The sequence below is a fragment of the Myotis brandtii genome, unplaced genomic scaffold (genome assembly GCF_000412655.1).
Source record: "Myotis brandtii unplaced genomic scaffold, ASM41265v1 scaffold461, whole genome shotgun sequence".
Classification (NCBI taxonomy): Eukaryota; Metazoa; Chordata; class Mammalia; order Chiroptera; family Vespertilionidae; genus Myotis; species Myotis brandtii.
In genome coordinates, this window is record NW_005367626.1 from 81,172 (window position 1) to 97,598 (window position 16,427).

Genomic DNA, 16,427 nt, shown 5'->3' on the forward strand with positions numbered 1-16,427 from the left:
CGGCCGTCACCTACGAGACGTGCTGGGGCTACTACGACGTGAGCGGCCAGTACGACAAGGAGTTCGAGTGCAACAACAGCGAGAGCGGCTACCTGTACTGCTGCGGCACCTGCTACTACCGCTTCTGCTGCAAGAAGCGCCATGAGAAGCTGGACCAGCGCCAGTGCAACAACTACCAGAGCCCCGTGTGGGTGCAGACGCCCAGCACCAAGGTGGTGTCGCCGGGGCCCGAGAACAAGTACGACCCCGAGAAGGACAAGACCAACTTCACCGTCTACATCACCTGCGGGGTGATCGCCTTCGTCATCGTGGCCGGCGTCTTCGCCAAGGTCTCCTATGATAAGGCCCACCGCCCTCCGCGGGAGATGAACATCCACAGGTGAGAGCCTCTGGCAGGGGCCCGCCCCCAGGCTCCGGGAGCCTCACCCCTCTTCATACCCTTAACGCGCTTCCCTGGTCCCTTTCGATCTCAGCATCCCCGGGTCCCTCCTGACTCTAAAGTCACGTTCACCCTTGCTTCCTTGACATGCCATAAATCAACGCCTCTTGTGCTTGAGGCGGTAGGGGGATTTACAGAGTATAGCGAGGATTGGCGGGGTCTGTGAAGCTTGAGTGTAAGAATTTTACACATTCTGTCATCCTGGGTGAGGGTCCAGGGCATAGTTTTTATGACACTTCGGTGTAGGCTCTTAATACATTTGGTTTTCTGAGTCAAACTGGAGCATCATCCTCAATAAAGGAAATTGACCAATGTTGGAACCTCACGGAAAGGAGTACCAAGTGACTTAGTGTAAACTGGATGGTGTGAGAGATGGGGGCGATATGTTGACCAAGGGCAGATGGTGTCTCCTCACCATATCCTGCCGAGTGGGCTGCTTATCTTTCGTGCTGAGCCTGGAGGACTTGTTCTTTTAAACCCTGTAGGCAGAACTCTGAGTTAACACTTCTTGCTGTGCTAAACCTGCTGGGCATCTTTCACTGCTGAAAACTGGGAGGCAGTGGGGGCAGCCTCCCACCAAAACTCATGCCAAGAGCTCAAAAGGTGGTTGGTAGTCCATGGTTTCACCCTGACTGCCTCCCACCCCACCTCCCCAGCTCCCAGTGAGCCCCCTGGGAAGTCAAAGCAGCCTCTTGTTGCTACTCTAGGAACAAAGCACCCAGGGGATATGAACTTCGTTTTGCTTCCAGTCCCCTCGTGATGATGAATGGCTGGACGTGGTTCACCAGAGTCCTCTCGGGGAACAAACCCTGCCCTGGGACAGGCCTCCATGTCTGGCACATGATGTGTGCACGGCCTTAGGAACCGGGACCACCTCTCCGACCAGTCCTGCTTCTGAGTTTATCCATCAGGCAGCCACCCTGAGCCAGAGACCTGTTTGTTATTCTTTTGTCCTGAAAACCCTCTTCCCTCACTGCTGTGGACATTAATCACCTGTACCTTGATGAAGAGAGAGGCAGAGAGACATTTCTGAGCACTCCCCCCCTCCCCTGTGGATGCTGAGAAAAAACGATGCTCCCTGGATTTGAGTCAAATCCTCAGAGTGTGGGTACTTCAATGCTGACGACTCGGGTGCTGGAATTAGGGCCCTTCCAGGAGCCCCGTTTATGACGCTTGCTCATCACCCAGAGGTGCCACTGCCCTCCGTTCCTCTCCCATCTTATTTCTCAGGTGGTGAGACTGTGTCCGCACTGGTCCTGGGAACTGATGGAGGAATTTTGACGAATGGTCTGTGGTCAGTGCAGGTTCTCAAATGCAGAAGGCAGGTGGGATGGACAGCAAAACAAGAACACTCTCTCCTCTGGGTCTTGTCGGAGAAAGAAATTCTTTCTGGACAGGGAAGGAAAGCAGAGAAGGATTTGCCTGTGGGCAAGCACCTTCCTGAAGCAGAGGTATCTGGTCCTTATCGCTCCATCTCTGCTTCCAGCCCCAGAGGCTTGTCTCCTTTTAACCTCCTGTGGTCCTGGCTTCTGATCACACCTTCCACTCTGGCTGTGGCCTTCTGGTTGATTCCATAAACCTTTCTTTGGGATTCTTTCTTCTCTGAGTCCTTGTTCTCTGCTCTTGTAGAGGCAGTAGCCCCCTGCGCTGACCTTGCCACCTCCTACTGAATGTACTCATCATCACCTAGAAGGGTACTGGAGGTGTTTGGAAGCTGGCGCTGGCCCGTGTTCTACTGGCTTGTGGCCCTGGAGATGTCGCTGGCCCCTCTTGGTGTTTTCTCCCCTCCCTGTTACACTGATCTCCTCCCCTCCCCGAACCAGGGCATATGGTGTATGGCCCTGTGGTGATGCCACCGGGGGCAGTTTCTCTCTGGAGTCAGGGAAGAGAGGTAACCATGGGAAAGGAGATGAATTTCAGCCCTCAGACCATTATGTAAATATGAGATGTTTCTCCCTCAGCATCAACTCCTGATTTCATTCAGTTCACAGCACCTCTTCCAGCAGCTGCAGTCTCGCCTGACAGTGCTTCGGAAACCATCATACTGGTGCTTGTTAGGTAGGGGACAATGCCTGTCTGTGTTTGGAGGGGAAGAAAGACAAAGCATGAGAGATCCATCTAGGACACCCCATTAGTGACCTTGGGGGGGGCTTATTTTTCAGTTTGGGGTAACTCAGGCACAGCAGCATCGCATCTTGACCTCTTCCCAGGTGTGTCAGGGTGAGTGTGCACACTTCAGGAAGCTGCTCACCGACTCCTGGGTGTGCGTGGTACCACGGCTCGGCTCGCTTTGCTTACACTTCAGAGATCGCCGTTTGCTATTTCAGGGAGTTGAATGTGCAGCATTCTTGTTGGGGAATTAGGGTAGGGAAAAGGAGCATGTGGGGGAAGAAAGGTAAATATTTGTACCATGGTGAGTTCTCCCCAGGGAGATGGGGGAAGAAAGAAAGTCTACTCTTCAGAGGGCAGTGGAGGAGGTGGGATGTGCATGTGCTTACATATTCCTTGAAATAGTTCAACAAAGACGTTTGCTTTCTGAAAAGGCAAGGAGCTCATTCTTTCATTCTTACGGGATTCTCTGAAGCTTTTAACCTCCTGTGGTCCTGGCTTCTGATCACACCTTCCACTCTGGCTGTGGCCTTCTGGTTGATTCCATAAACCTTTCTTTGGGATTCTTTCTTCTCTGAGTCCTTGTTCTCTGCTCTTGTAGAGGCAGTAGCCCCCTGCGCTGACCTTGCCACCTCCTACTGAATGTACTCATCATCACCTAGAAGGGTACTGGAGGTGTTTGGAAGCTGGCGCTGGCCCGTGTTCTACTGGCTTGTGGCCCTGGAGATGTCGCTGGCCCCTCTTGGTGTTTTCTCCCCTCCCTGTTACACTGATCTCCTCCCCTCCCCGAACCAGGGCATATGGTGTATGGCCCTGTGGTGATGCCACCGGGGGCAGTTTCTCTCTGGAGTCAGGGAAGAGAGGTAACCATGGGAAAGGAGATGAATTTCAGCCCTCAGACCATTATGTAAATATGAGATGTTTCTCCCTCAGCATCAACTCCTGATTTCATTCAGTTCACAGCACCTCTTCCAGCAGCTGCAGTCTCGCCTGACAGTGCTTCGGAAACCATCATACTGGTGCTTGTTAGGTAGGGGACAATGCCTGTCTGTGTTTGGAGGGGAAGAAAGACAAAGCATGAGAGATCCATCTAGGACACCCCATTAGTGACCTTGGGGGGGGCTTATTTTTCAGTTTGGGGTAACTCAGGCACAGCAGCATCGCATCTTGACCTCTTCCCAGGTGTGTCAGGGTGAGTGTGCACACTTCAGGAAGCTGCTCACCGACTCCTGGGTGTGCGTGGTACCACGGCTCGGCTCGCTTTGCTTACACTTCAGAGATCGCCGTTTGCTATTTCAGGGAGTTGAATGTGCAGCATTCTTGTTGGGGAATGAGGGTAGGGAAAAGGAGCATGTGAGGGAGAAAGGTAAATATTTATACCATGATGAGTTCTCCCCAGGGAGAAGGGGGAAGAAAGGAAGTCTACTCTTCAGAGGGCAGTGGAGGAGGTGGGATGTAGGGTAGGGAAAAGGAGCATGTGGGGGAAGAAAGGTAAATATTTGTACCATGGTGAGTTCTCCCCAGGGAGATGGGGGAAGAAAGAAAGTCTACTCTTCAGAGGGCAGTGGAGGAGGTGGGATGTGCATGTGCTTACATATTCCTTGAAATAGTTCAACAAAGACGTTTGCTTTCTGAAAAGGCAAGGAGCTCATTCTTTCATTCTTACGGGATTCTCTGAAGTTGGTAGCTGGGCAAACAGGGTGAAGAGGCTGAGCGAGGAGCCCCAAGATCAACCTCCTGCTTCCTCGTGGGGTTTCCAGCCTGCCCATGCGCACGCGCACACACTCCCTAGGGCAGGGCTACCTCTCACCTCCCCAGTCCCTTCAGGGAAGAACAGATTTAAACTTTTCCAGAATTGACTAGGCGTTGTCATCCTGCTGCTGTGGGAGAAGTCGGTGTCTGTAGGGGAAGCTCTCAGCTCTCCTGTGATCCTAACAGATGAGCACAGTCGCACTGAGCAGGGAGGGGAAAGAGCCAGAGGAACCCCGTGATCTGGACCTGGAGTGCCACACCTGGAGAAGCGGGGGGTGCCCACCTTTACCAATTGCAACCCCTTTTCCCACCAGGATCCCCACCTCATCTTCTTCTTTTCACCTGCCCGGAGGCTCAAGCTGATGGGCCTCAGGCGTCCACTGGCTTTAATGCAGTGGTTCTCAACCTTCCTAATGCCGCGACCCTTTAATACAGTTCCTCATGTTGTGGTGACCCCCAATTTCATTGTTACAAATTGAACATAATGAAAGCATAGTGATTAATCACAAAAACAATATGTAATTATATATGTGTTTTCCGATGGTCTTAGGCGACCCCTGTGAAAGGGTCATTCGACCCCCAAAGGGGTCGCGACCCACAGGTTGAGAACCGCTGCTTTAATGTTTCAGGAACAGCTTCTGCAGTGCTTCCCGGGGGCTGTTCCATAAGGGGCTGTTGATGTTGTTGATGTTTTCCCAGGGCCGGGGTTCTGCCCGGGAAATGCCGGAGGACACTGGCTTCTTTTTGACATTAATTCCATACCCACGTCTCAAGTTTAAACCTGTTCCTTCCTCCAAAGGCTAATTAACAGACAGGTTGGGAAGCTATTAGGATGCGTTAGATGCTGTTGGTGAAGTCAGAGCTGCCCTGGGTGCTCCCACTGCCTGCTCTGTGATGGAGGGGACGGACGGAGGAATTTGGGTGGAGACGTGCTCAGGGCTGTGGGAAGAACAACCTGAGGAGATGTTTTTAGGCAAAAGGAAAAGACGGAGGAATTTGGGGGCGGGGGGTGGAGACGTGCTCAGGGCTGTGGAAAGAACAACCTGAGGAGATGTTTTTAGGCAAAAGGAAAAGTATTTGGAGGTGACCCTTACAGACATGAAAGGGTCCTTCATCTTCGGGTTCCTCTGCTTATTTCTAGAGGAATCAAGGGAGCACTCCGTCCCACCTCTCTCCCCTCCAGGAATTAATTACACATCCAAAGCTCTGATTTTCCTCACAGACCACAGAACCACAGCACCATTTGCTGACTGATTTAGTGAGTTCTCTTCTCGGGTTCCTGGGCAATGAATTGTCAAATCACCCAAACACTCCATTTTTTGAAGCACTGTGGGCTCATTATAATGAATTGATCTTAACAGAGAGTCAACTTGTTTTTTTTTGTTTCAAATACAGCAGTTGGAAGGAAAGAAAAAGAACATCTTGCCTTGGACTGAAGGTCTTAGTCTTGCATGATTTCCATTTTATCTTCGAGTAAAAAACAAGTACATGTCGGGAAAGCAGTGAGACTGTGGAATACTTTAGGGAGGCTTGTGGAGGAGTGGGCAGGGAAGGACACCAGGAAAACAGAAAGTAGCAGAGCCAGGAGCAGGAGGAAGGGGTCAGGTGAGAAGTGGGCGGTGCTGCTCAGGTCCCGAGCTCCGTTTCCTGCTCTGTTTCCCTCCGCCGCCTGCAGCCATGCGCATGTGTGTTCATGCAACAGATGCACCGTGCTCACTGCTGTGGGCAAGATAGGATTCCAACTGGAAAGTGGATGCTACCTTGGACACATGAGGCTTCAATTAGTAGGTCAGCCATGCAAATACTTTTCCAAAAATTCCTAGACTTGGCAATTCTCCCTGGTATGTTACTTGCTGGCTTTACGTCCTCTGCCACCCAACCCCAAGCCCAGAAGGCATGCACATTTGCCCCTCTTTCCATGCGGGGGGCTCAGAACACATACATTTGAAGGACTCTGCTGCTAAGATACCAAGAGTTTTACCCACAGTTCTAGGCTGGCCCGGCACAGGTAGAGGAAAAATCCAGTGCATTCTTTTCAATCTATTTTAATGAGAGGTCAGATTGACTGTGCAGTCGATTCAAATCAATTGTGCAGGAAGCAGTGGTGAAGACAGCTGAAAAAGTGAGCTGATTGAAAGAGGTTAATTCACTGGCCCCAGCCAGACATGCCCATGGGTCCGGAAAGGAAGGGAACTGCACCAAAGGAAGCTTCATTCTTTAGTTTCACTGCGCGATTCCTCAGGGCCTGGCAGGATTGTTGCCTTTAGATCTGCACTCTGGCTCCTTTTCGGTGGTTAGTGAGAATCTTCACCACTTGTTGGAACCAGCACCAGCTGGGACTATTGGATTTCCCCAAAAAAAACTGGGTCGTGCATGGTCAACTTTTGAAATTGTGGTGAATTCAAGTGCATCCTGTCTTACAGTTTTTGTTATATCCCTTGACAGTACATATCTTGTGGAACCACACCATTGTGGTTTGAACTTCACTTGTGTATAAGAGGTCTGAGATGGGTGATGGGGTGGGGGACTCTGACAGACTATGTCAGGGACTAGGTTAAATTCAATTTTAAAATGCCTTCTGCTGGAATTGTTGCCCTCTTTTCTCCATCTTGGGAAACGAACCCATTATTTTTCCCCGAGTCACGTTTATGACCTCGCATTTTTAGATCTTCCTTTGCAGACATTGCAGATAGGGAAGAGGGCTTGGTGGGAGGGTTGAGCAGCAAACCCTCGGAGGCTCTCAGGACCTCAAGAGCAGGCTTATTTCAATCCCATTCAGGGCAGTTGCTAACCCTGTATATTATTGTTATTATTCCTCTTCTTATTATTATTGTTATTATTCCTCTTCTCCTCCTCCTTCTTCTTTAGAAGTTAAAGCAGAATGTTCTGCAAAGACAAAGGAGTATTCTGTCATCCATTACAGAATCATAGAATTTTTATTGCAGGCGAGTCATTTAACCTAACTCCCTCATTTTATAAGTGAGACAACTGAAGTCAGGGAGGTGGGGTTCAGGGATGAGGTTTCCTAGCAAGTGGTGTGGGCACTGGTCTAGAGGCTAGGCCCGTGGTCGGCAAACTGCTGCTCCCGAGCCACATGCGGCTCTTTGGCCCCTTGAGTGTGGCTCTTCCTAAGCCTTAGGAGTACCCTAATTAAGTTAATAACAATGTACCTACCTATATAGTTTAAGTTTAAAAAATTTGGCTCTCAAAAGAAATTTCAATCGTTGTACTGTTGATATTTGGCTCTGTTGACTAATGAGTTTGCCGACCACTATTAGGCTAGTGTTTCCTTCCTAGATGCTCTACCTCATTCTGTCCAATGAGAACCTAGTCTGCTTTACTCTGCACACATCTTAGTCATCACCGGATAACTTGCAGATTAGAGATGTGAATGACAGCTGCCTTCCTTCTCTTTTTTCCCTACATTTTTTAGCCTTTTCTCGTTCAGTTTTCCCATTCACTAGAATCATTTCCGTTGATCTTCCCTGGTCCCTTCGCCGTTTCTCCACATATCTTTTTAAAAGGGCAATACCTTGATCGAAGCATCAACCTTTAATAAGATCTGAGTAATGCAGACCATTGAAGGAGGAAGATACAGCGCAAGCCAGAGAGTTGTGAACCCGGGTGACGGGTCACTGAATCAAACTGTGGGCGGAAATCTTAATGAAAAACCGGGGCTGTGAATGCGTTCTCTCTCTCCCAGAGGTAGGCGAGGATGCCGAGACCTACCAACCCCTGACTTTCAGCTTTGTAGACACCAGACACCTAGAGGCGTGTGGGCCTGTGTGGGGGGTTGATCCAGGTTTGTCCTCCAGGATGGCTCCTGCATGTCCAGGACAGCTCTGTGAGTCACAGGAGCCCACGCGCCATGCCAGTCCTGCCCTTTCTCAGCTCGGGGCCAGGACTGCATAGGTGACTACAGGTGAGGGGTCCAGAGAAGCTTCAGGCAGGACGGCGGATGGAGCTGGACATCTGGGTCCAGTCATTATGTGAACTTAACGTCGGTGGCATGCCTTTGGGGGCCTTTGCCTGCAGTGTGCCTGAGTCTTCCTTTGAAAGAACCAAGGCATAGGTTTCCTAATGTGCCGTCCTTTAAGCACTCACCTTGGGAGGAGGCACACTGGTTCTTTCCTGAACACGTTGCCACAGTTCCCTTCTTGGAAGTGCTTTCAGAGCCAGTGGCATGTCATTGTCACTCTGTGATGGCAGCATATTTGTATCCTCTCAGGGTAGATTCGATGCGTGGAAGCAGCAACAAGTCATGGGGCTGAGGTCGATGAATGAAATAGCTGATCGGCTGGTTATTCATCAGAAGTAAGTGCCTCCAGTAATGAGACCCGCTCTCCTGGGAGCGGCGTCAGCTGCCGCCGAAGGCAGGTGCCCAGGAGGGGCGTCCGGTAATGAACGGCAGCCCCATAGGTCAGGGCTCCGCTCTCCCCGATGACCACTTTGAGGGCCACTTCTCACATGGAGGGATAATTACTGGCCTTAAGAAAATCAGCCTCATGCCGCCTTACTGTGTCAGGGCAGACAGTGGGGAAACTGGGAGAGGGGAAAAGAAAGGAGACGAAGGTGCAGAACACAGCTCAAAGGGTGGGGGCTAAAAAGAGAATCTCCCACAGTTCTGCTGGAGACAGTAGGCAGAGAGCTCAACTTAGATTCCTGATTTGATTCTGAGGGTAAAGGGATCCAATTTCTTTGGGACGCATGTGGCCAGGCGTGGGGCCAGAGTCAGGTGGTCTCTGTGCTCTCTCTTCTGTCCACCTAAATGTCATCGCATCTGCATTTTGGCATTCAGATGAGGTCACCGCTTGGGCCAAACAGCTATCGATGGAGCAAAAATGTTGGCAAGCTCAGGAAGATGGGCTTCCCAGGGGGGTGCAGGGGGGGAGGCTTGCCAGCAGATTCTTAATGTGCACCAACTGTGCCACCCCAGGCCCTCCCCAAAGTTCATTCTTTTGACCAGAATGATCACGCCCCGGAGCACAGGTGGGGCCAGCTGAGTTTCAGGGCAGGTGATAGGGGCTCCAGGTGCAGCAGTTCTCATTCCTCTTTGCAGCTGGGGAAGCCACAGGCTGTGCGTGCATGGGCTGGGGCAGAGGCTCTAGCCCTGCTTGGTCCCTGAAGGGCACTCGTGGTCATGCTGGGAGGAGTCAGTCCCGCTATGTGGCTGGGGAGCCCCTTGCCTCTGCTCAAGTACCAGGAAGGGGGATCATCTCCCAGGACCTTACAGAACCTCATCCCTCTGCAACTCCAGACAGCCAGCGGCAAGGAGGACCTGAGATCTCAGTTAGATGAGGCCTCAAGCCACATGCATGAAACAGCGAGGGAAACACCCGTAAGAGTCCATCTCCAGGGCTTGCCCCCCACCCGGCACCTGCTAAGCGCTGGAGTGGTGGTGTCTCGCTGCGTCCTTCCATCACCCTCTAAGTATAGGTGCTCATCTAACAGATGGGGAAATCAACTCAAAGAGGCTTAGTAACTTGTGAAAGGTCACACCTCAAGTACATTGCTGGGCTCTGTCTCCTTTGGGGGCCAGCAGGGCAGCTGGCTCTCATCTTCCCCGATGTAAATAGTCAGTGATACTCAGATTACTTGAGAAAGCAAAGACCCACCTGCTCATGCCCTGGGACAGGTTGTCACAGGAAGGGATGGGAAGATAAATGACCTCCTGATCAGGGTACTTCAGGGCTGGTGACCCTCACTTAACACTACATGCTGGGCATGATGGAGCCCCAGGTGGTAAAAGGGCTCTTTTTCAAGAATAGATTATATTGGCTAAGATAGTGAAGGCAATACAAAGAAGATGTAAAAACCTAAACCAGAATGAAAAAAAAACATAAACCCCTTCCCTTAATCAATAAAGAAAAAAAAATTTTTTTTAAAAAGAAAAAAGCATAAACCCCTTTTACAGAATTGAAAGAACCCCGGGACGATTCTGCGTGAGACCGAGCCCCTGAGAGTGATGAGAGAAAAAGCGACCTGGGGGGAGAGGATGGACCTTGGGCCGGTCCCAGTTTTATTACTGAGATGCACAGCTCGCAAACAGCCCCATTTATCACACTTCCCCTCCCTGCCCCATTTCTACCAGCCAGCACTGTGCACAAGACACAGAATGCTGGCCAGCTCTCGTCTGCTCCCTGCTCCAGTTCTGTTCTTTCCCTTTCTTGATTCTCTTTGCCCTGCTTCCCGATTCCTTCTGTTTCCTGTGCCCTCGAGCCCTCTGTCCTGAAAGGCAATAGAAAAGGAAGGTGTCCTGGGAAACCCTTAGAGCCCAGGTTTTACTCTCAAGCTCGGTCCTCACGGTCCACGGTGGTGGGTGGTGGTGATGACCTTGGTGGTGGTCAGTGGCAGGGCTCAGACTGCCGGGCCTGCAGCTCCAGGGCGCTCATCCAGTTGAGATGGGGGTGGGAACCATGGCCCTGGCTCCCCCAGGGACATGGCATTCTTGAGCAGGGTTCCAGCCCCCACCCTGGCTCATTCCTACTCCTGGTTAGAGGACAGGAGAACCCTGGGTCCTCCTTGTGGAAGCTACAGTCCCCTTCTCAGAACTCATGGAGGCTGCATCCCGAGCAGGCTTGAGTGGCCCAGCCTTGGCCCTGCTCCCTGGTGGTTGGGAGGAGAGTCGCTGTTTTCTGCAGCTTCCCAAACACTCTATTTCTTGCTTTTTTGGCATTTGGTCTCGTGTACTGTTCCCATTAGCTCCGGCATTAAAGTCTCATTACTTAGGACATCTGTCCTCTAGACATATTCGTGGTTCCCTTAGCCAAATGTCCTCTTCTGGGAGGTCTGCTTCCCATCCGTAGTCACCTCTTCGCTCTTCCTTGGGTTTTGCTGCTGTAGCGAGGAGGGATCGGAACCCTGAGAGGGAGTGCCTGGGATGGAGGTGGCTGTTCCTTTTAAATGACTTCTAAGAGTGTGTTCCAGAGCCTTCTGAGGTCCTGGGAATGCAGACCCTTGCTGTGATCCCTAGGCACCGGGCAGGGAGGGGGCTGAACCCCATAATAGCAAAGAAGTTGCCAGGAGAGTTTTTCTTCCCCGTCTTGGGGTTGGCCTCAGACTCCATCAGCAGGAACTCTGACTTCTGGCTGCTTTGCTGAGAGGGCAGGGTCGCGTTAATCCACTTCCTCAACACAACGGCCTGAGGCCCAGCCTGAGCTCCCAGGACTCCCCATCCAGCCTCCCTGTTGGACTAGCAGTTGGCCCTCCCTGACTTATCACTGCGTCCTGAGCTGTTTGCCTGAACTTTCCCAGGAACGCTATCCCATCAGCTTGGAAGGCTCTTTATGCTTTGGGAAATCAGACAGCGCTTCTGTTCTCAGATAATCAGCAGCCGGCTCTTACCCACCTCCGTGCCAGCCCCTCCTCCCCCACCCCAAGCATTTGCAAAGAGGATCTGTCACTTCTCTCCGTCTTTTAAGTCACATCATTAAAATGTTCCTTCTTGTTCCTTTCGGCATCTTTGTCCACTGTCGCTTCTTTCTCCATCTGTCCTTCTTTTGATTCCTGCTCACTCCTGTTGGGTTGTGTTCCTTTTCCGCTCTCCCTCTGGTCTCCTTCTTGAACTTGTCCTGCTGTAACTGCATCAACTCGGACACTGCAAACTCAAATCTTCTCCAAATTGGACCTGGGCGAAGTTGTTTTTCTTTTCTCTGTCAGATAAAAAGCTGTGATGAACTGACTAATAGCTCAGACAGGACTGCAAAGATTGCGCAGGGCACAGGCACGGTGCAGAAGGACAGATTGTCTTCAAGCAGGCTCCTCCATGGACAATTGGCCTGCTAATTACAAGTCATTCTTATCTATTCAGTAAAGCAGCTCCCCAAAGATCGGTGTTCTTCTCTTTTTTTAAAGCCTAGTTTGTAATCCTGCAATGGCTCAGGAAGCAGTAAAAATGCATTTCCTTCAAGTGTTTTGTCGTTTCCATGTCTGTTTCATTGATTGGGATTAGCCTCCCCCCATTTCTGCTCAAATGGCGATGCTTGACTGTAGGCTGCTTCCAGTTCCCATTTTAATTCCTCCGGAGTCTCCTGCTAATTTCCCCTCTTGTTTCTTTTCTTTTGTATTTCTGACTTTTTAGAATCCAGAAACCCTCTCCCTTTTGGCATCGTGAATTCTGTTACAGATGCTGCCCTAGTCCCAGAATGAGGGCTTGCCTCCTTCTCTTCTGCCCCAGGATGATCAGCCTGGCAGGAGAGGTCAGGAACCTGGGGGCAGGCTTAGCACAACGTGTCCTGTCTCTGGGGGACAAGGCGGCAGTGAGCTCTGTCTTTGCTCTTCTGTTCTTTCTCAATGGCCTGTGCCGCCTGAGGAGCCTGCGCACACATACAGCACTGTCTCCAACACCACTGTTTGCATGGAGGAGGCAGGATCGCACCTACTGTGGGACCTGACAGGACACACTTATATAGTCCTGGGTCCCTTAGGGAAAGGACTTGGACCTGTCTCCCTTTGCCTGCTCATGTGGCTCTTGAGGGACACCTAGCGGAAGCCCCCATTGTCACTTTTGGAGTTGTCATTCACCTGTCTTTTCCTTAGAGCATTTGCTGGGAGCTGAATAGAAGGCAGGCTAATCCCGCTTCTGTCATTTTTTGTCCCCGTGACCTTAGCAAGTCCCTCGGCCCCGCCTTGGTCTGGTAGCCTGGCGGTGGGATGGGGGCTACCCCGTTGTGGAGGCGTGTTCTTCTTTGGCCCATTCTGAACTCAGCACACCTGGGAGGTTCAGGACAAGAGTCTACATCTGAAGATCTGGACTTCCCAGACAACAGCCCTGGGGGCGGGAGAAGATGCATTTTCCTGGCACACTCAGTCACAGGAATGCTATTCAGACTCATGACTGAAAGGGACTTATGAGGTGTTTTAGTGCCTCTCCTTCTGGGCACCAGCTCTCCCTTCTCTCACACCCATGCATCTAGAGCGGGGGCTCCCCCAAACCTTGAGGCAATCCATTCTGTTCTTAGGATGCAATTCCAGTTAGTTTTCACGGGGGAGCGGGGCAACATTAACTTTGCTGGCATGAGGTCCGTCCAATGGAGCCACCCAGAAGGAATGTATCCTTTTTCCTGTAAGACAACAAGACGTCTCTTTGAATGGCAGTCAAAGCCCCCTCAGACTTCCTTCTCCTGGATTAACACCCCTAGTTACAAGTCTGTTTCTCATGAGATATGGTTTTAAGTCTTCGTGCCTGTGCAAAGTTGTCCGTTATAATTTTACAGGGGAACCTCAAGTGATGTTGCCAACAGCAATGTGTGAGTCTCAGTCATTCAAATACAATTTTAACATCTAAAGATTTTTGGGGAGAAATTGGTCAGTCTCTAGCCATCGGCACTAATCCATCTCCTCCACCACGATGTCAAGAGGACAAATGTGTTTGCCAATTTTGTTCACTCCTGTATTGACTAGAACAGCACTTGGCACAGAGTAGGTGCTCAGTAAATATGGTTGAATGAATGAGTGACTTAATTAATTAAAATGGAGAGGATTTTGAGTGGTCATTTCCCATCTACCTCACCCTTCCGATGGTTACATTGATATGAAGGTACTGTGTTTGGAAATGACAGTAGTGTTTATAATATATATATTTTTAATTCTCACCCAAGGACATGCTTAGAGAGAGGGAGGGAGAGAGAAACAGAAATATCAATGTGAGAGAGAAACATAAATTAGTTGCCTTCTGTACATGTCCCAACCAGGGACCAAACCCACAACCCAGTTATGTGCCCTGATTGGGAATTGAACTGGCAAACTGTTGGTGCACAGGACAATGCTCAATCAACTGAGTCACTCAGGTTGGGCTATAATGTTTTTAAGAAGGGAAAGGAAAGGAAAGGAAAGCAGTGGAAATGAGAGGGAAAGAAAAAGGAAAGAAAAAGGGAGGTAGGAAGAACGAAGAAAAAAGTAACTGAATCCTTTGCAGAAAATGTTGCCCTGGCCAGTTTGATCCATTTGCCCTTTTATAGCCCAATAAAATCCATCCTGACTTGTTTTGCTTAAGGTCCCTTTGCCTTTCTCTGGGACTTCATCTCGAAGCATCCTTGCACACTGTTGAAAGCACAATCTATGATGGCCTTGCAGAAAGGAGCAAACGGACACTCTCTTTACACTTGGCTCACAAAGTCCAAGTTCAAGTTCAGCAAAAACTGCTGTGTGACCAGATGCATTCCTGTCCGTAGGCCTGAATAGAAAATGTGGGATGTGGGCGGTCCCTTCCAGGATGACCCATGGCCACAGCCATGCCATGTGTCTCCCTGTCCACACCAAGAGTTTGGCCATCTGGCATCATTGAGTTCTCCAAGACTACCCTCTTCTACCAATGCTTGGTCGTGATCCTATAGGCTGGGCCTGTGTACACACCGGGAGTTATATTTGGATGTATTTGTTAATCAGATACTTACATAGTGCTTACTAGCTGCCACATTCTGTTCTAATTGCTCTACAGAAATTAACTTATTTAATCTCCATAATAACATGAGAGGTAGACATTATTTTTGGCCTTCTTATTTTGGCCTCATTTCTTTTCAATGTGGAAACAGAAGCACAGGGTACTTAGTAGCTAGCTAATGATCGTCCACACTGTATACCATGTGGCCGGCACTCTGACCTAGGCACTCTGCCTTCAGAATCCTTCAAATCCTTGTGTTTAACCACTAGGCTAACCCACCTTCATTTTGCCTCACTATAGATTTAGGTCTGTGTCCAGAGCAAATCAAGGTGACACCAACAGTAACATCAACAGAAGCAGCAGCAGGTACATTTATTAACTCATCTATCACTTGTCTGTCCAAGTGCTAGAACAAATCTCGGTGGCATTTTTTGGAACAAGTGGGAGCTGCATTTGATGCCTCCACGTCTTTAATTCATTCTCAGACAAACAATCCAAATATTTCTGAAAAGTCTGGGTTTGTTATTGCTGCAACTGAATCTCCCAGTCCTGGATGAATTTTCCTATGATTGATGAGGCATGGGATGGAGTGTGTGGAGATGATGCTATTTGGGATGAATGGGGCCCCAGGGGACCACATTCCTTCTCTCTGCCTAGCTCCTGGCTGGCCATCCAGCGGCAGCCCCAGGAAAGGCGCCCATCAGGATGGAGTGACTCCCCGGCTGGCCTGAAAAACAAAGCAGGCGGCCGAGCCTTCCCTTCCCTCGCCGAGTTCTGCAATGTTTATTGGCCACGATGCATTCCAATTGTGCCGGGACAACTCAGACCTGTGGAACTGCTCCGTGCAGATGCACAAACATTGTTACCACAACAAAGGAGAGCGCCACAGCCCCTCGGAGCCTCTCTGTATGAGGAGAGCGGTCTTGTGCGCGCACAAAGCCGGCAGCTGTGTTTTTCAAGCGGACTTCGAGAGAACCAGGAATAAGGGGAACTAAATTAAGCCATTCTCCTTGGACCACGTGTATTAAAAATATATTCACTTCACTGGTCCGGAGTGCATATTTCAGAGAATGAGAGCACCCCGGCTGCCCAGTAGGGAAGGATGAGGATGAGGTTAAAGAGGACGCCGGTTGCTCCCGGGGTGTCAATGCTGCGTGAAAACTCAGTTATCTGGGACTCACATAACCAAACTCAATTTAACGGAAATAGAATGTCTGCACTCTACTTTCAGGAGAAATCCAAAAGAAGTAGCTATCAGTGATTTACTTAATGAAAACAAATCCTTCCATGGCTTGTCCCGCAGTCTTCACAGGAATAGCTTCTAGGTTGTCTGCATTTTGCTTAGTTTTCTCTGTGAAGAGAATGAAAGATTAGACCGGTGGCCCACTCACGGAAGGACCTTGCAATCTTAAAAAAAAAAATTATATCCAGTGTGCTCTACTTAATTTGGCAGGAATACTTTTAGAATATTCTTCAAAAACAAGAGTGTTCTCATTAGTCTGTAGGAATAAGAACGTTAACCAGAAGAGCTTGTTCATCTATTTGGCCTTCTGTCATATGTACCCAGCAGCATAAATTGCTTCCTACCCCCGAAGAAGAGAAAGTGGAGAAAGTGTGTGCTTAGGGTTCTAAACGCGCCAGCTTGCCTTGCTCTCAGCACAGGAAAACTTAATGACTACTCGCTGGACTCATATTCCCCATTCTGTGTTATTTAAATGACTCAGAAATCCAGGGACAAGGCAGAGG

At 50.0% G+C, this 16,427-nt stretch overlaps 1 protein-coding gene across 1 annotated transcript in view; it reads left to right on the forward strand.

Moving 5' to 3' along the window:
* Positions 1-2: 2 nt before the first annotated feature.
* SHISA6 (shisa family member 6) overlaps positions 3-16,427 on the forward strand; it is a gene marked incomplete at its 5' end in the record, with an annotated part of 294,035 nt that continues 277,610 nt past the window's right edge. The window contains one exon of the mRNA XM_005875412.2: positions 3-379. Coding sequence (XP_005875474.1) covers positions 3-379 — 377 coding nt within the window. The remainder of the gene's footprint in view (positions 380-16,427) is intronic.